The 19,409-nt window shown below is 34.0% G+C and overlaps 4 protein-coding genes across 5 annotated transcripts; all 4 read left to right on the top strand.

Annotated features, from left to right (window-relative positions):
* Positions 1–214: 214 nt before the first annotated feature.
* On the top strand, positions 215–5,589 carry LOC17882747 (the record flags this gene model as incomplete). The annotated part of the gene is made up of 2 exons (XM_006289572.2): positions 215–298; positions 5,171–5,589. Coding segments are annotated over 2 exons (501 nt in total), but the record flags the coding sequence as incomplete, so codon positions are not given.
* Positions 5,590–8,423: 2,834 nt separating this feature from the next.
* On the top strand, positions 8,424–11,988 carry LOC17882363 (calcium-dependent protein kinase 21). 2 transcript variants are annotated; one of them, XM_023780851.1, is made up of 9 exons: positions 8,425–9,303; positions 9,937–10,080; positions 10,162–10,314; positions 10,524–10,636; positions 10,800–10,967; positions 11,110–11,237; positions 11,366–11,465; positions 11,544–11,608; positions 11,742–11,988. In XM_023780851.1, exons 1-9 carry the CDS (start codon positions 8,604–8,606, stop codon positions 11,773–11,775), a joined length of 1,605 nt encoding a protein of 534 aa, XP_023636619.1. In that variant the 5' UTR covers positions 8,425–8,603; the 3' UTR covers positions 11,776–11,988. The 2 variants fall into 2 exon arrangements, with proteins under 2 accessions (XP_023636621.1, XP_023636619.1); XM_023780853.1 differs by lacking the exons at positions 11,366–11,465; positions 11,544–11,608; positions 11,742–11,988 and having other exon boundaries at positions 8,424–9,303; positions 10,800–10,971; positions 11,110–11,207.
* Positions 11,989–12,310: 322 nt separating this feature from the next.
* LOC17881100 (calcium-dependent protein kinase 21) lies at positions 12,311–15,643 on the top strand. Its single transcript, XM_006289599.2, has 8 exons — positions 12,311–13,197; positions 13,731–13,874; positions 13,952–14,104; positions 14,355–14,467; positions 14,608–14,775; positions 14,862–14,989; positions 15,097–15,196; positions 15,281–15,643. The coding sequence occupies exons 1-8, from the start codon at positions 12,486–12,488 to the stop codon at positions 15,365–15,367; spliced, it is 1,605 nt and encodes a 534-aa protein (XP_006289661.1). The 5' UTR covers positions 12,311–12,485; the 3' UTR covers positions 15,368–15,643.
* Positions 15,644–16,753: 1,110 nt separating this feature from the next.
* LOC17882471 (calcium-dependent protein kinase 22) lies at positions 16,754–19,404 on the top strand. Its single transcript, XM_006287608.2, has 8 exons — positions 16,754–17,431; positions 17,608–17,751; positions 17,835–17,969; positions 18,258–18,367; positions 18,471–18,638; positions 18,720–18,847; positions 18,943–19,042; positions 19,135–19,404. Exons 1-8 carry the CDS (start codon positions 16,849–16,851, stop codon positions 19,180–19,182), a joined length of 1,416 nt encoding a protein of 471 aa, XP_006287670.1. The 5' UTR covers positions 16,754–16,848; the 3' UTR covers positions 19,183–19,404.
* The last annotated feature ends 5 nt before the right edge of the window (positions 19,405–19,409 follow it).

Here is a 19,409-nt window from a genome sequence, read left to right as displayed (position 1 = left end):
AAGCCTTGAACTCCTTTTGCTAGGGGAATTCTCATCACTACTACATATGCAAAACTCCATGGTAGACTTCGTGTCTCAATCTTAATCTTTATATAAACATCTCCTTTATGGATTCTCTTTTCTTATTTTCCATATTTAATTTGTTTCTCGCTTTTATTCAGTTTTTGCTTCTCTGTTACAGCGACAATTTCACTGGGGTTTTGCTTCTGTATGAATTCTTCTTGATCAAGCCAAGTCTTCTTCACAATCTTTTCACAATTTATGGGTTAGATTGATTTCTCCCTCGTATTATTTTCATGTAAAATCTCAATATTTTCTTCATTAATTCTCTGTTTTGTCTTCAATGATGATTTCCTTGATGAGCTTACTCTGTATAATTGTATGTATACTTGTGGTTTTTTTCTTAGATTTCAAATCTGATTTTTGTTGATCATCTTGAATTATTTATTCAGAGCAAATCTATAATCGTTGTATTTGACAATTTCTTTGAAACGGAACTATTCAAATTGTTTTTTTTCCTTTTCTATGAAAACTTCTCCGTGGCGGCATTTAACCATCTTCTGTTCTCATTTTTTTTATTTTTATGAAAATTTAGTACCAACATGCATTATGCTTCTTTGTTTCTTGCTCTTACTTAGGGTTTTTGTGAATTATTGATTAAATTTGCTGATGATGTATATTGAGATTCTCCTAGAAAAATATAAAAATGATATCTTTAAGCTGGTTCAGATAAACTATTTTTCTTTATATGCTTAGTCTTTTTATTTATTTATTACTTATTAGTGATTATATATATAAAGAGAATCACTAATGAAAATCTAAATTGTGATTAGAACTTTATAATCACTCAATCCATTAGCTCTAAATCCATTTCTTTATTTTATAGTACATCTTATTTATATACAAAGTAAACACTCAATTTCAATTTACTATTAGTCTATATCTTAAAAAAATTATGTAAATGAATTATTTACTTAACAAAAAATATTTACTTATTTATCAAATAGAAAATGAAAGCTCAACTTACCTTTACCATCATCCATTTTCTGATGATCATTATGTCGAATCTAAGACGTTCTTAGGAGGTGTCTCCTCCAAAGACTTCTAAGAGGGCATATGTATTAACCTGTACAAAAAACTAAAGTCTTGGTAAAATTGGAATTTAGGAAAATAGTTTTTGGCTGGTTGAAAAACTCAATAGAAGGGAATAAGATCATGCTAAGAGCTTGTAATACCCCGATTTCAAAAATCAAGTATCGGTAAACAAGTTTTTAAAGCCTCTCGGATGTATCATACCGGCAGTCGTTTAAGGATGGATCCACAAGCAGAAAGATGAAGTGGAGTCCATTAAGGGAGGTGGTGGTCTGGGCATTACAAGTGGTATCATAACCTAACAAAGGTGAGTGTGGAGTCAAGAGGGCTCACATCGTTAAGATTGATACAGAGCTGGTGGACCTTACCGTGACAGGATTTACCAATGAATAGGGAGAATTTCCATGCATCAGAATATGAATTCAATGAGAAACTAAACTATGAAAGCAGTGGAGTGTGACAAAGTTCCACTTTAGCTGAAGCAATAGAATCGATCTCGACGGTAGGCAAGTTTGCTCTTCTTATAAAACAATCTTACATAATTAGGGAAGTCTTTAGTAACCCACTTAGTTTTCCAGGATGGCAAATGCTAGAAGTAATAAAATCTTCTTGCACCTTTCCGCTACCACAAAACCAGTTATCTAATGTAGAAGGACACGAGAAGACAAGGTTATGCGCTCCTGAGAAGACTGACTGAAGAAGAACAAGTCATCCAAACTAGGTTTATCCATGAGTAACCATTTGTGTCTTGAGTAACACACAATGGAAAATGTTACCTCTGGCAAACTCAAAAGTGTACAACTTCGGATGCAATGGATCGTAGAGTTCAATTAAGTTGCCACGTCAAAGAAAGCATATAGGCCAAGGATGCTTTTCGCCTACCCGAACATATACAGCAGCTTCACACCATGATTTAAAAGTAACCGATCCACGAATGTTATAACCTGCTAAGTCATAAATAACATACCCCAATCTCGTTACCACTTTCTAGATATAGTAGTAGTCATCACTAGATGATGAGTCGTAATCAAAATTGACAAAAGTGATATCATATGGGTACTCTGCGGTTGAGTCGTTCTCGCGTTTGAACTCTTTAATCCTTTCCAAACATTGCTTCTCAAGATTTTCGTCAAGGTTAATGTTGAAATACTTGCGTAAATCAAGGTGTTCCAAGTGAGGATAACCGTCAAGAATGGCTTTCAAGCTAGCGTTAGTCCAAGGAAATTTCGATTCTTCTTGTTGTTTCCTTCATGGACATTGGCTAGTGTTGTTTTGAAGGCCATTCTTGGTGGTTTCCTTCATTTGGAAAACCTTGCTTTACGCAAGTGTTTCAACATTAACCTTGAGAAGCAATGTTTGGAGAGGATAAAAGAGTTCAAACTCCCGAACGACTTAACCGTAGAGTACCCATATGATAGCACTTTTGTCAATTTTGATTACGGCTCATCGTCTGATGATGATGATGTCTACTACTATACTAGATAGTAGTAACGACATTGAGGTTTACTATATGACTTAGCAGGTAATTATATTTTAAGTCAAGATGAGACAATTTTTATCTTTACGGGTGCTGAAAGAGGGTTAATGAAACTTGGATTTGAGAAATCAAGATTCAGAATCTTCTTTTCTAGAGATTTTAATTTACAAAACAATTAATCAACTTCAAATTAGACACGGTCTTGACTTTTAAATTCTTCTCAAAGTGAAAGTTCTTTTATTTCAAGAATTTTTCTAATTTGAAGATGATATTTGTTTTGTAGATCAAAATATTTGCAGGATAAGGCCCTTAATCACGTGAGCTCAAATACAAGTTTTATTGACCTTCCTTCAGAACTCCTAAAGAAATTAATGTCTAATTTAGATTTAAAATATAACAGTCAACTAAATTATCGGTTTAATTAACGACATCGTTAAATTTGTAGGTTTTGGCCATATTTATATAGTTTTATGTTGTAAATTGAAAATATAAATTAGTTCATATAGTTATAAACACACTCAAAAATTACATGTACGAATACGATAAAAACAACTAAGTTTGTTGGGAATTGGGAATTGGCCGTTTTTCTTATATATAAATTTGTAATTTATTAGTTTTTATATGTAAGAATTCAGTTTATACTACTAATGTTTGACTACGGGTCACTATAAATATAATATGGGTCATATTCACTAGTATGTATGCCTTTTATAAAGACATGCTAGACACATATTGATTGAATCGTTTTTTGATAAACTACTAAAAGATTTATAGGATGCTTTTTATTAGTGTGAGAAATGAAGCATTTATCTAATAAGTAATAATCATCAACGTCCTATATATAAAGATATGATAAATTTGACTAATCCGGATTAGTTATTAACAAAAGAATAACTAAAATGACCCATATATATGTACCTTTCTGAATCTGTATTGTTTAACATAATCTAACTCTACTCTTATGTCTTTATATTTTGACACTTTCTTTCTTGTTTCAAATCCATATCGTAAACTTGTTGTAAACTTCTTCTTTTAAGCAAGTAGTCGCATTAGTTTGTAATACAAAAGCAAATAGAAAAGTCGTAACATATTCCAACTACACAAGAGGTATTTGTTTTCGTATGATTTCTTGATTTAAAAAGGGTTAGCGATAGAGAGAGCTGGCAAAAATGCCGAGTTCCTTTAGCCGGTGAGTTGACTTTTCAAGTAATCACTCACACACACAGATCTGAACTCACCTTGTCCCATCATTATGACACCGTCTCTTTTTTGTTTTTTCATTATTATCATCATCTTCATCATTACATAATTTATAGATTTTTGTTTTATATTATTATGAATGACACGAAAATAATTTTCAAAGCCTTATTGCCGGTGGAAAATTTTGTCTTTATAATTTTAATTTAATTTATGTTGACGTTTTTGCCGGCATGCCCCGTATGATATAAATGCGTCAGCTACGATATAGGATTATGCATTTTTCTCTAATTATTTTAGTTTTTTTTTCACATAATTGCGTCTGACGAATGATTAGTGGTGAAAGTTGTGTTTGACTGTATCCAGATCTTAATCCTTAGCGTAGTAATCCAATGCTGAAATTTAGATGTAACTTTTGAGTTTTGTCTTTTAATTTATCAAAAATTGCTTACAAACTATAACAACCAAGTGGTATCGATAATCGAATTGGATTTGTGATCTAAGTTACACACCGTTTCCAAAATAAATGTGATAAATTAAAGAAACTAGAATAATATTGCTTGGTATATATAGCTGTACATATATAATTCATTCGTTTTATTTCGTCTGATAATATTCATTTCGAATAATACATTATTTAATAGATTATGAATGGGGGAGATTCCTTATCATGTTGCTTCCATCATCGGATACCTTAGAAAATAAGAGAGTTACATGCATGCAAGTCGTGCCATATAAATGACACCAAAAGGCAAAAACCAACACAAAGCAAACGTAACATATGATTAACTAATATACCGAAGGTCAAATAAAGATGATTTTATAATCATCATGAGGTCAATGCTAAATTTATAAAATGTTAATGCTACGGCCGCCATTAACGTTTAATCTTGATATAAACCTATATCAAACTAACCGGCCGAGACTAAAATGTTGATAAAATGGCTTTCTTAAGTTTAATTGAGGTCTTGTACAATATGCAAATTATTGCAGGTAGTCAATATGACAATATATGATAATTTTTACTTTTATAATCCAAGAAAAGACTTTATTTTTAAATCATAAATTTCGTTGCAAGTTGAATTCTTCATCGTGCATGGATATATATGTTGAGAACTGAATATTCCAAATTTAATATGTAAAAAAATTATAATGAATGAAGAATATTAATCATAGAAATAAAATAATTACGCTGTGTTTTATATTTATATGCGTGTGTGTAAGTGAATAATAGCTAGTATTGGCAAGGCAAACTAAAAAAAAAACAATATAGAATTAAATACACATTAATATGACTCATATACCTAATTAATAATCCTCACATGGTGTCTCTCCCTCTCTCACTATAAATGTTTGTGTACTTCATGTTATTAGCTTTACTCAATCTTTCTCAATACTTTCAAGCCAACAAGAACTCAAAAAAGAAAAATAAACCAATCAATGGCATTAATGGTGAAGAATCGTCCGTACGAGTACACAAAGATGGAGAAAGAAGACCCACAAGAGCTAATTCACAGAAGAGCTCAGTTCCTAATCCAGAAGGTTTTAGAACGAGCAGAGAACAAGACCAGACAGCAGCAACAGCAGCAGCAGAGGAGGAGATCATCATCTGGACCGTTGGTTATGATCCGTGTGGTTGGGATAAGGATGAGGATTGGTAAGAAGCTAAGGAAGCTGAGGAAGAACAACAGTTGTGTCTGCAATAACTTTATCTCTCGTGTCCTCAAATCATTTAAACGTCTATTGTGTTCTTCTTCTTCATCATCTTCTTCTTCTCGAACTATCTCTGATCTTCCTCCTCTCTTCTCTCTACAAGTTTGATGATCTTTTGATCTTTTTTGCTTCAATATTATATTATATGTTATAATATGCTTCATTTTGTAAAAAAGTTATAATGATATATGATATCGAGCTGAAGTCTGTTTTTGGAATCTTTGATATGTTCTATGGTTGAAATATCATACAGCTTATTCGATTATAATCGAAACCAATAATATGATTTATGACGAGGTTTCCAATTACTAGACTTACAATTTTTTTAAGTTCATGTTTTAGATATATATTGAGGATTTAATTGACTTAGTGAAAAGGTCGCACATGTACATGCATATGACTTGTTAGACTAGAAGTAGGTTAGAGCCGATGAGAAAGTTAGGAAAATACATTTTATGAACTACCAATCAAAGAGTCAATTTTATGACTTGTATATCATATACATGTGATGTTTGAATCTTTGAACTACCAATCAAAGAGTCAGTATCTAAGTAAAGTTTAGTTGGAAAACAAAGTGGACAATTAGAGAGATAGTGAACAATTAAAGTGAACATTTTTTTTGTTATTTAAACAATGCCAAACTTTTATCATAAACTTAGAAATTTGACAAGATATCAATTCTAGTTCGTGGAAAGCCAAAGAACATAAAAGCGTAAAACATGCATGTCATCGTTTCAATACTGAGATTTTCTAAAAAATACCAAACCCCCAAAAAGTATACATTAATTAACTAAGAAATACAAGCAAGTTTTTTTCAAACATATCGGCCCTTACTCATACATGCAAGTTTCAAGACGACGAAACGTTACGACTCATGAGTACGAAAGAGACCACTAATGTATTGTTTTTTTTGTTGCACTTATTTGCAAAGAAAACGTTTTTTCTATATACATATGCACTATGTCGACATTAACATTAATTTATTATGCATCATGAATTAAAAAGTCGTTGTAACTGAGAGTGAACAAATGCTCTAAATTAAGATATCATCATTGAAAAGTAACAATGGTTTTGTACATGACATAGTCTAAAGACTCTTTAAGTGTAGAAGTCGCAGTCTGTTTGAAATTATTTACATATATTTATTGGAAGTTCTCTATAGCTTTGCTATGGACGTAATGGTAGAAGAAATTAAAAGACAACTATGTTTTACCTAAATTTTGTTTTCTTCCAAAGCAAAAAAAAAACTCATAAGAATGATGAGGGGAACATATTGTAGTGCCTTACGACTTTTATTAGTATACTTTTTGATTCAATATTAATATGTATAAGTTATATATAGTAATAAATGGGAAGATGGTTGTGTGAGAGTGTGAGAAAAACTGGAGAAAGCTGTAAGACCGAACATGGCCACATATAAACTCATTCATCCATCACGATCTTGTCGGTTCCTTTTTTGATCAAACCTTTCATAAGTCATTAGCTCTCTTTTTTTCGTTGACTTTACGATTTTATTTCGGTAGAACGTTGACCTATTCTTTGTTTTTATTTCATATCCATGATGTATAATCATTTTCATATCATAGATTAGTATTCAGTTGATAAAAAAAATGGATTGGAAATTAGAAAATTTTATACTCCCTGTGTTCCTTACTAATCCATTTTTTAGGAATTTTTTTTTTGTTTCAAGGTATATATGTATATATTTTAAAGCTATCTATGTATTTTTAATAATTATTGATGAAGAATTGTAAATTTCCAAAAAATTAACGAAATATTATCGGTTTAGAGTTATAGAAAATTGTAATAATTACAAAAAATAATGCATTTATAATCAACTTTTACACTTGAGTTTGGTTTTGTGGCACATTACTCCTTTTTAGGTAGACACATTATACCTGCTGATAGGCATGTCAATCGGGCTAGCCCGGCCCGGCCCGGCCCGAAACCCGTAAAGCCCTCATATATGTGAGCCCTGCCCGGTCCGGCCTGAAAAATTTCCAAGCCTATATTTCAAAGCCCGGCCCGGCCCTAACAGGGTTACAGGGCTTTTCGGGCTTTTTTGGGATTTACTTACCGATAAAAAAATCAATTTCTAAGTTCATAATAGTTTTTCAAAAACTATATTTATAGGTATAAAATACTTTAAAGTATATGATAGAGTCAAAATTTAATATATTTTTGATGATTTCAAAATCATGATACTTATATATATTTAGTTTTAGCTTTGTTCAGTTCTGGCATATATAAATAAGAGAAAATATTATAGATAAAGATTTTAAAAGTAATAATTAAGGCTAGTAAGTAAATATACTATAACATTAATCAAATCTTTTAATCAAACTAAAATATTAAAAAAATTCAAAATATATTTGTTTAAGGGCTTTTCGGGCCGGTACGAGCCCGACCGGGCTAAGCCCAAAAAACCCTTTAGCCCGAATGGGCTTAGTCCAAAAGGTCCGTTTTTTTCTGAATATATATATTTAAGCCCGAACCCGATTTTTTTGAAGGCCAGGCCAAACTAGCCCGCGGGCTTTAGCCCTAATTGACATGCCTACCTGCTGAATCAATCTGAATCATTTTATTTCAAACGTTTAACAAATATATTTGTTTTCGCTGAAAATCCGAATGCAGCTAAAAATTTGAGTTGTTTTGAATATTTAATTAATTTTTTATATATATTTTAACAGAAAACATTTTTGGAAGATTTTAACCAAATTATTTGAAGAGGTCTCTATGTCCAAAAATAAACTCATCAGCCATCGTAGAGGAAGATTCAATAATTGTAAGGCCCAATTAAGGTATTAAAATCGGCCCAATAAAGGTATTGAAAGCGGCCCAATTTCAGACTTGTTTTTTCCAAGCTAAACGATTCGGTGTATGGAAAAAAAAAAGGTAAAAAAATTCGCAGTTCGAACTTCTACAGTTCACTTCTATCAGACGATTACACTCACAAGTTGACGCGACTGAATAATTCCAATTACAGTCAAACATTCAGAAATCACAACTCAAGAGTATGTTTGTTCCTCCTCAACCCCACATCTTCGATCTGGGTTTCTCTCTTTCAATCCTCCAAGCTCATCTTCTTCAAACCCACTAGAAAAAGTCTCCACCTTTACTAATAATGGGTTGCTTCAGCAGTAAACACCGGGAAACTCAAAACGACGGCGGAGAAAGATCATTTCCGATCAGTCCGGCACAAACCCATGTCGTTAATCAAGTTCCTGAGCAATCTAAACCTCAAACCCCAACACGCAAACCCACAAATCAACAGATTCCAACACCGTCAGCGAACCCAATCTCAGCTCGAGGTCTAGATACCATATTAGGTAAACCATTCGAAGACATCAGGAAAGTTTACAGCTTGGGAAAAGAACTGGGTCAAGGTTATTTTGCGACTACGTATATGTGCACAGAGATTTCGACTGGGAACACTTACGCTTGCAAATCGATTCTTAAGAGTAACCTAATCAGTCAGATATACGAAGAGGATGTGAAGAGAGAGATTCAGATAATGCAGCATTTGTCTGGACAACCAAATATAGTTGAGATCAAAGGTGCTTATGAGGATAGACAATGTGTACATTTGGTTATGGAGCTGTGTGCTGGTGGTGAGTTGTTTGATAGGATTATAGCTAAGGGTCATTACTCTGAGAGAGCTGCTGCTGGTATCATGAAGTCAATTATGAATGTTGTTCAGATTTGTCATTCTATGGGTGTGGTTCATCGAGATCTCAAGCCTGAGAATTTCTTGCTCTCGAGTAAAGAGGAGAATGCCGTGCTTAAAGTTACTGATTTTGGGTTGTCCGAGTTCATTGAAGAAGGTGAGCTTGAGATTGACCAGATTCTTAGTGTTTCAATTGATAGAATCACTTGTAGGAGTTTTGATAGTTCTGAATTTGGTATGCCAATAATTTGGTATCTATAAGATTGTCTTGCACAAGTTTCTCTAGTATAAACAATGTTATTCTCACCAATAGATTGTGGGGTTTTGTGTTCATTGAAGATTGATCATATTTTATTTCATTGCATTGTGATCTCAAGCTCGGGAACTAGAGTGACAAAGACAATGTTATGCTCCCATCAAGAGATTGTGCGGTTTTGTTTTCATTGAAGATTGATCATATTTTTTTAGCCTTTTGATATATTAGTGTGTTTGATAGGGTTTGGATCAGAATATATTCAGTAATGTTTGGTTTTTGTAAGACTTTCTTGAACAAATCTTTAAGTATCGGAAATCTGCATTTTTTTACTTTAATCTTGAGCTAAATTGGTGACTTAAGTATGTTCTCATGCATAATGGGGCTCTACTCTTTAGTACGAGAATCGGATTTATGTTGTCTTATTGAACAGATTGTGTGATCTTATGATAATTGTCAACTATGTCAATTTCGTTTATTTTTATTCTTATGTTAATAATATGCTTGATGCTACATTTGTGTAACCAATAAATACAGGAAAAGTTTACCGGGATATAGTTGGGAGTCCTTTCTACATTGCTCCTGAAGTATTAAGGCGGAGTTACGGGAAAGAAGTGGACATTTGGAGTGCTGGTGTTATTTTATACATCCTACTCAGTGGTGTACCTCCTTTTTGGGCCGGTAAAAACCTTTAAACTAGCCAAATTCCTTTATTGTTTCCGTCTTGGGGTTTAATCTATAATCACATGTTATATATTGTAGAAAATGATAAAGGAATATCCATTGAGATTATGAAAGGTGAGACAAATTTTAAACGCCAACCATGGCCTTCAATATCTGAGAGCGCGAAAGATCTTGTTAGAAAGATGCTAACCAACGACCCAAAGAGACGGATCACTGCTGCACAGGTTCTTGGTAAGAGTCTATGAATACCAGTAAATTTTTACCCCAATTTGTATGTGATTTAAACAACTCAAATTAAAGATTCCATATTAGCAGGCTTGATTATATAATCTATAGGCTCGACACCAGAACAAAATTTTGAAGTCTTAGATGGTCCTTGTCTTTGAGTTTATGGTCGTCTAACTAGTGATGGTTTACTAATATGTCCTTATTGTTTATAGAACATCCTTGGATCAAAGGGGAAGAAGCATCGGACAAGCCTATTGATAGCACTGTTTTATCTCGTATGAAGCAATTCCGAGCAATGAATAAACTTAAGAAGCTAGCTCTAAAGGTAAAGAAGTAGCTCAAATAATTATGAAATTATCTTTCTATATTCCTAATTGTGCATCTTGCTTATCTTCTTACAATCTTGTTGTGTTCTCTAATCAAATTAAACGTCTCATATCTACCAGTTCCTCGCACGTTGTTTTGTGATTTGTGTGTTTGATTTGCAGGTTATTGCAGAGAGTCTATCAGAAGAGGAGATCAAATGTCTTAAAACCGTGCTTGCCAATATGGATACCGACAGAAGTGGGACAATCACTTATGAAGAACTCAAAACTGGGCTAACTAGACTTGGGTCTAGAATCTCTGAAACTGATCTAAAGCAACTCATGGAAGCAGTAGGTTATCTTCAGCATCTTAATTTCTCTTTTGCGCAATTAAGATCTTAAAAAAAAAACAGCTTGACACGCATGGATTACTCACCGCTTGAATTTAGCTAGTTCTATTTGCACTAATCCGAATCTGATAACAACTTTTCAGGCTGATGTCGATGGTAATGGAACAATCGATTACTACGAGTTTATCTCTGCTACAATGCAAAGATACAAATTAGATCGAGATGAGCAAGTGTACAAAGCATTCCAACACTTTGATAAAGACAACAATGGGTAATTTTTTTTAAAACGTTTTCATATAAATCTCCATCGATTATTTCTTGTGTCAAGAGAATCAAGATTCGAATATGTGCAACTATTATGAGACACCAATGTTAACAGTTTGGGTAATAATACAACAGGTACATAACTAGGGATGAGTTGGAATGTGCCATGACGGAATATGGAATGGGAGATGAAGCTAGCGGCAAAGAAATTATATCCGGAGTTGATACAGACAATGTAAGTCGCACACTCTAACATATAAGGCAACACCTCAAACATCGAACCGATTCTTGAAACCTTATAATGATGTAACAGGATGGAAGAATAAACTTTGAGGAGTTTCGTGCGATAATGAGAAGTGGCACCACACAACCACAAAGGTAAACTGTTTCCATCCCACTGATCAAGAGTTCAAGACTACATTATTCCCAACAACTTATCAAGGGAAACACAGAGGTGCGAGTAGTTGATAAACTGTGTCAAGATGGTTGTTGTTTCCTCTGTGTGATACAGGAAAGAATACACAAAGTCACTTGTAGAGCTGTGATTAAAAGAAAAAAAATGTATAGGCGATATCATTCATTCTGGAAATTTCTAATGAAAAAAATCTTCTTCTCCTTCATCTCCTGTCTCTTTCGAAAGCTTGGTTCATTGTTTTGCTTGAGATTGATTCTCTGTTGGGTGAGCTAGGAATTTGTGTGTTTTGTGAACATTATTATGTCGTTCTTGAGAAATTGCAATTAAGGCCTCTTTGTCTCTTCATCCATATCGATAATGTATAAGGCCCAATTAAGGCCTTTAAATCAGCCCAATTTCAGACCTCAATTTTCAATTTTTATTTTTTCTAGCTGAAAATCAAAATATTTGACAGTTCATATTCAAAAGTTTTGTAATTATGAAGTACAGAATATTCTCTACACTATTGTCCAACCAAGAAAATAGAAATTTCCATTCTAAAAACAAAATAGAGTTCAAAACTTTTACACCTAAGAAAAATAATGAAAAGTCAAATATAATTATAGTTTACTTTTTATTTTTCAGCAAAATTGACAAAACACATTAACTTGTACAATTCCATCACACTCACAAATTGACGCGACTGAGAGAATAATTCCAAGTCCAGTCAAACAAACTCAAATCATCTTCATCTTCATCTTCATCTTCAATCTCACATCTTTCAATCTGGGTTTCTCTCTTTCAATCCTCCAAGCTCATCTTCTTCATACCCACTAGCAAAAGTCTCCACCTTTACTTAGAATGGGTTGCTTCAGCAGTAAACACCGGAAAACTCAAAACGACGGCGGAGATAGATCAATTCCGATCAATCCAGTACAACCCCGTGTCGTTAATCAAGTCCCTGAGCATCGTAAACCTCATATCCCAACACCCAAATCCACAAATCAACCAATCCATCAACAGATTTCGACACCTTCATCGAATCCAATCTCAGCTCGAGATCCAGATACCATATTAGGTAAACCATTCGAAGACATTAGGAAATTTTACAGCTTGGGGAAAGAACTAGGCCGAGGTCAGTTTGGGATTACGTATATGTGCAGAGAGATTTCAACTGGGAACACTTATGCTTGCAAATCGATTCTTAAGAGGAAGCTGATTAGTAAGCAAGACAAAGAGGATGTGAAGAGAGAGATTCAGATAATGCAGTATTTGTCTGGACAACCAAACATTGTTGAGATCAAAGGTGCTTATGAGGATAGACAATCTGTGCATTTGGTTATGGAGTTGTGTGCTGGTGGTGAGTTGTTTGATAGGATTATAGCTCAGGGTCATTACTCTGAGAGAGCTGCTGCTGGTATCATTAGGTCCATTGTGAATGTTGTTCAGATTTGTCATTTTATGGGTGTGGTTCATCGAGATCTAAAGCCTGAGAATTTCTTGCTTTCGAGTAAAGAGGAGAATGCTATGCTTAAAGCAACCGATTTCGGGTTGTCTGTCTTCATCGAAGAAGGTGAGCTTTAGGTTATAGTTTTGATGGAATTATCTTTGGAATTTATAACAACCTATAAGATTTTCTTGCACTAGGCTCTTTAGAATCGAGAATCGTCTTAGGAGTTTGGTAGTTCATTGAGTTGGATCGCAAGCTCGAGTAACAATGAGAATGTTATGCTCAAAGCAATCAGTTTCGGGGGTTCTCTGTTCGTTGAAGATTGTTCATATTCCTTAGCGTATTGATAGGTTATGGATCCGAGTATGTTTATTAATGTCTAGATTCTATAAGACTGTCTTGCACAAATCTCTCTAGTATTGAAAATCTTCATTTTTTTTTTTTTTTTTTTTTGCTTTAATGATGAACTAGATTGGTGACTTATGTTCCAATGCATAAGGATGAGACTAAGACTCTTTAGTAGAGATTTGTGTTGATGTTGTGTTATTGGACAGATTGTGATCCTTGTGATATTGTCAAGTATGTCATTTTCGTTTATTTTGATTTGTCTGTTAATAATATGCTTGATGCTACATTTGTGAAACAAACAAATACAGGAAAAGTTTACCGGGATATAGTTGGGAGTGCTTACTATGTTGCTCCTGAAGTATTAAGGCGAAGTTACGGGAAAGAAATCGACATTTGGAGTGCAGGTGTTATTTTGTACATCCTACTCAGCGGTGTACCTCCTTTTTGGGCCGGTAAAAACCTTTAAGTAACCAAATTGCTTGATTATTTTCTTTTTGGGTTTAGTCTCTAATCACATGTTATATTGTAGAAAATGAGAAAGGAATATTCGATGAGGTTATAAAAGGTGAAATTGATTTTGAAAGCCAACCGTGGCCTTCTATATCTGAGAGCGCGAAAGATCTTGTTAGGAAGATGCTAACCAAAGACCCGAGGAGACGAATCACGGCTGCACAGGTTCTTGGTAAGATAATGTGAATACCAGTATTTTTTTTCCAATATGTATGTGATCTAACGAAATCATATTAAAAAAAAAAATCCATATTAGAAGGCTTGATTATACATTCTATACCAGAATAACATAGGTAGTCCATTGTATAGGTCTTAAAAAGACACTGGTGAATCTTGAAATCTGAACTTGATCTTCAATTTGAGTTCATAGTCTTCTAACTAGTAATGCTTTACTAATATGTAGCAATCGTTATGGTTTATAGAACATCCTTGGATCAAAGGGGGAGAAGCACCAGACAAGCCTATTGATAGCGCTGTGTTATCTCGTATGAAGCAATTCCGAGCTATGAACAAACTTAAGAAGCTAGCTCTAAAGGTAAAGAAATAGCCCATATAATTATGAAATTATCTTTCTATATTCATAATTCTGCATCTTGCTTATCTTCTTGCAATCTCATTGTGTTATCTAGACAAATAAAACGGCATCGGGTTGTGATTTTTGTGTTTGTTTTGCAGGTTATCGCAGAGAGTCTATCAGAAGAGGAGATCAAAGGTCTTAAAACCATGTTTGCGAATATAGATACCGACAAAAGCGGGACAATCACTTATGAAGAACTCAAAACTGGGCTAACTAGACTTGGGTCTAGACTCTCTGAAACTGAAGTTAAGCAACTTATGGAAGCGGTAAGTTATCTTCAGCATTTAGATCTCACTTTGTCAATTAAGATCTTAAAAAAGACAGCTTGAAACACATGATGATAACTTTTCAGGCTGATGTGGATGGTAACGGAACAATTGATTACTACGAGTTTATATCTGCGACAATGCATAGATACAAATTAGATCGAGATGAGCATGTATACAAAGCATTCCAACACTTTGATAAAGACAACAGCGGGTGAGTTTCTTTTATTTTCAGCTAGGAATCTAACTCAATCAAATCATTTATTATTCTTTTATAAATGTTATGAGGCACCAATGTTAATGCTTTGGGTAATACAACAGGCACATAACTAGGGATGAGTTGGAAAGTGCCATGAAGGAATATGGAATGGGAGATGAAGCTAGCATCAAAGAAGTTATATCCGAAGTTGATACAGACAATGTAAGTCGCACTCTCTAACAAATAAAGCAACACCTCAAACATTGAACCGCTTCTTGAAACCTTGTAAATTAAACTCTGTTACAGGATGGAAGAATAAACTTTGAGGAATTTTGCGCAATGATGAGAAGCGGCACCACACAGCCACAAGGGAAACTGCTTCCATTCCATTGATCAACCGAAGCGATTCTTAAACCCGGGGAAGAAGAGGTAAACCGGGGGAAAACCGAGGTGGGAGTAGATTGATATACTGTCTCAAAAATTATTCATCCTTCTTCTCTGTGTTTGAACAGATTTATTTATCCCTTCTCCTTAGATAGTATGAAACTGAGTTTGAGATCTTAGCTCTTTGTAACAATAACAAATCCAGTTCTTTTATTGTTGTGTAACTTTCTTGAGAACCTTCTTACTCCATATTAAGAATTTTAAAAGAGTCAAATACCTTAATAAGTTAGAACCTCTTTAGTCTTTATTTCTCACTGTAAAAACTAAGTCAAGAGAATGCCCCAAATCTCTAATGCCCCACCAAATGCCCTAACCCTTACAGATCGGGGTGATGTGAACTTACAATACAAATTCTTATCAGTTAGATGCGTAATCGTATATTATTCTTCTATATCTATACAAAGTATACAACTGTCACACGCTTTGTGTTTGTAAGCTGGATGTTCAATATGCATACGTGGGATGCACGAAAGAAGTATTCTAAATATAGTCTACTATATTTTACACTAGCTGAGAATAATACATTACAGTAAGACCAGTTTATGAAATAAGCAAAAAAAAAAACGCACCAATTATATTAATCAAAAAATTTAACAAAAAAAGAAATTATATTTTATAAACCAATATTACCGTTGACAAAGCAAAAAAAACGTGACCAAATAATATATAAACATATATAAAATATATATTCTTTGTTTTGCGTACTAATGTGTATCGATTTATAATGATTTTATGTTAGAAAATTAGTTTGTAGCAATAGATCACCAAAACTCTAATGACCGTTCAGTATTTTAATATATTACAGTAAGACAAGTTTTATTATACTCGTTACTACTGAAACAAATTACTGAAACAAAAGAAAATAATATTTAAAAAACCAATATTACCGTTGACAAAGCAGAAAACAATGACCAAAAATCCAATATTTCATTTTAATATTAAAAGACCGTTCAGTAATTTTATAATACAACTCAATGATTATAATTAATCCAACATTAATATATACTTTCGGTATTCGCCACATTAGACCTCGAAGTTCATCATCTTTAAGATCAAAAACTAACTTTTTTACCATTGTGTTCAGTTTTTTATTTAAAGTTATATAATTAAAAATTTTAGCTTTAGGAAGTTAGGGTTTAATCTGTGGTAAATTTATAATAGTTCCATAATCTTGTTTTTTTCTTTTTATTTTCTAACACAAAAGTCGTTTAGTGAAAAAGTCTTCGAGGACTTATTGACTTTATAAAATTATGAATAGTTAAAGACCAATACGAATTCATATGATGCCATCCAAAGAGAGTTAGTTCATCACAATTCACAAGTTCAATACATCAACTCCTTAAATCTTACATGTTGACAATCTTGAGTCTTGAGTCTTGAGAATCATCTTCTAGAGCTAACTTCTTCAAATTAATCCCCAAGTCAGATTCATGGGTTGCTGTGGTAGTAAACCCCTAACAAAGTCTGACCTTGTCTCAAAGCCAGAGACGATTCTTGGGAAGCCATTGGAAGACATCAAGAAGCATTATAGCTTCGGAGACGAATTGGGCAGAGGTCAAGTTGGAACAATAACCTACTTGTGCAAAGAGAATTCAACCGGAAAGAGCTACGCTTGCAAATCCATATCCAAGAAGAAGCTAAGCAGCCAAGAAGAGAAAGAAGCTGTGAAGACAGAGATTCAAATCATGGATCACGTTTCAGGACAGCCTAACATCGTACAGATCAAAGCTTCTTACGAGGATAAGAACTCTATACACATCGTTATGGAGTTGTGTGGTGGTGGAGAGTTATTCGACAAGATCGATGCATTGGTCCAGTCTCATAGCTATTACTCGGAGAAAGATGCTGCTGGAATCTTTAGGTCGATTGTGAATGCTGTGAAGATTTGTCATTCTTTGGATGTGGTTCATTGTGATCTTAAGCCTGAGAACTTCTTGTTCTCTAGTGAGGATGATAATGCGAATGCTATGCTCAAAGCTATCGATTTCGGGTGTTCTGTTTACATCAAAAAAGGTGAGAGCCAAAAATATTTGATCTCTGATTACTGAATCAGTTAAAGTATTTTGATATATACTTTAGCTGCTTCAGTCATTAGGTTGATCAGAATTCAAGATTTGATCATAAAGTCAAGTATACTATTTTTAGTAAGTTTGTTCATCAATTCATCAAATTTGCAACAAAAATTGCAGGAGAAACTTTTGAGAAAATTGTTGGCAGTAAATACTACGTGGCTCCTGAAGTACTAGAGGGAAGATATGGGAAGGAAATTGACATTTGGAGTGCTGGTGTTATTTTGTACATCCTTCTCAGCGGTGTACCGCCTTTTCAGACTGGTAAAAGCTTAAGCTAAAACAGTACCTTGATATGAGTTTTTTCTTGGTGTTGAATCTGTAGTTGTGAGTACTTCGTATCGTAGATGCTGAGATTAAGGGAGGCAGACCTGATTTTGACAGCCAACCATGGCCTTTGATTTCTGAAACGGCGAAACACCTTATCAGGAAGATGCTCATCAAAAACCCCAAGGAACGGATCTCTGCTGCAGATGTTCTTGGTAAGCCCTTTGCTTTGTGATTTTGCGAAAACATATGAACTGAAAGCATGATTGTCAGTGTTTTGATGGATGGGAGACAGGGGATGTGAACTTCTTTTAAATTGTAATGAAATGAAAGTGACTGCCAAAAGAATCATCAACAAGGATCAAGAATCAGCTTTTGGTCTCTTGTTTAGGCGTTAGAGTGACACTATGTGAATAATGAAGTCTTTATTTTCTTCTGTCTGAAGTGTTGGCACGAGTTTATGGTTGTCTCTAATTAGCAATCCATGTGTGGTTTATATATAGAACATCCTTGGATGACAAGCGAAGCTCCAGATAAGCCTCTTGATTGTGTTGTCTTATCACGTATGAAAAAATTCCGAGCAATGAACAAGTTTAAGAAGCTAGCTCTTAAGGTACAAAACAAAAAAAAAAGAAAAAAAAATGTAGTTAGTGTTCTTTCACTAATCTACAACTGTCCTGAACTTGAGATTGTGATTCGTGTGTTTGGTTCTGCAGGTTATAGCAGAGCGTCTATCAGAAGAGGAAATCAAAGGTCTTAAAACAATGTTTGAGAATATGGATACTGACAACAGTGGTTCAATCACTTATGAAGAACTCAAAACTGGGCTAAATAGACATGGTTCTAGACTATCTGAAACTGAAGCTAAGCAACTCATTGAAGCCGTGAGTATATAGATAAAAACATCTTCTCTACTAACCAGCTCTTCAAAAGTGAGTATATATTTTTTTTCTTTTTCTTTGCAGGCTGATGTGGATGGTAATGGAACAATAGACTACATCGAGTTTATAGCAGCGACAATGCAAAGACACAAATTGGAACGAGATGAAATTTTGCACAGAGCATTCCAAGACTTGGATAAAGACAATAGTGGGTAAGTTTAATGAAACCAAATCATTTTATGTGTCAAGAGAAAATGTTCGTGACTTGTGAGATAGAGACATAGAGTGTAACAAATGGCTTGTATAGGTACATAACGAAGGAGGAGTTGGAGATAGCAATGAAGGAGCGTGGTATGGGAGATGAAGCTAATGCCAAAGAAATTATATCAGAAATCGATAAAAATTACGTAAATAAATGGCTTCGCTCTCTATAAACTTCTTTATTTATCTCGGTTTAACAAAGAACCGGTTCTGAATCTTGTAATGAATTTTTGCGCAGGATGGGAAAATAGACTATGAGGAGTTTTGTACAATGTTGAGAAACTAGCAACCACAAGGGATCAATTGATCATAAGCTCTTTGCTTTTGTTTCATCTGAAAGCGGTTTTGTTAAACCCGGAGAAGCATAGCTGAACCGGGGTCAGATTAGTTAATCTTGAAACTGTTTTACATGTCTGTCTTCTTGTAATTTTCTTCAAAATATACATTTCTTGTAATTTTCTTAATCCTTGTGAAGCTTTATTACAAAGTAGTCATCTTTATGTTTTCACTCTG

The sequence above is a fragment of the Capsella rubella genome, unplaced genomic scaffold (assembly GCF_000375325.1).
Source record: "Capsella rubella cultivar Monte Gargano unplaced genomic scaffold, Caprub1_0 scaffold_6, whole genome shotgun sequence".
NCBI lineage: Eukaryota > Viridiplantae > Streptophyta > Magnoliopsida > Brassicales > Brassicaceae > Capsella > Capsella rubella.
Note: the sequence above shows the minus strand (reverse complement) of the source record. Positions and strands in the feature narration are given on the sequence as shown.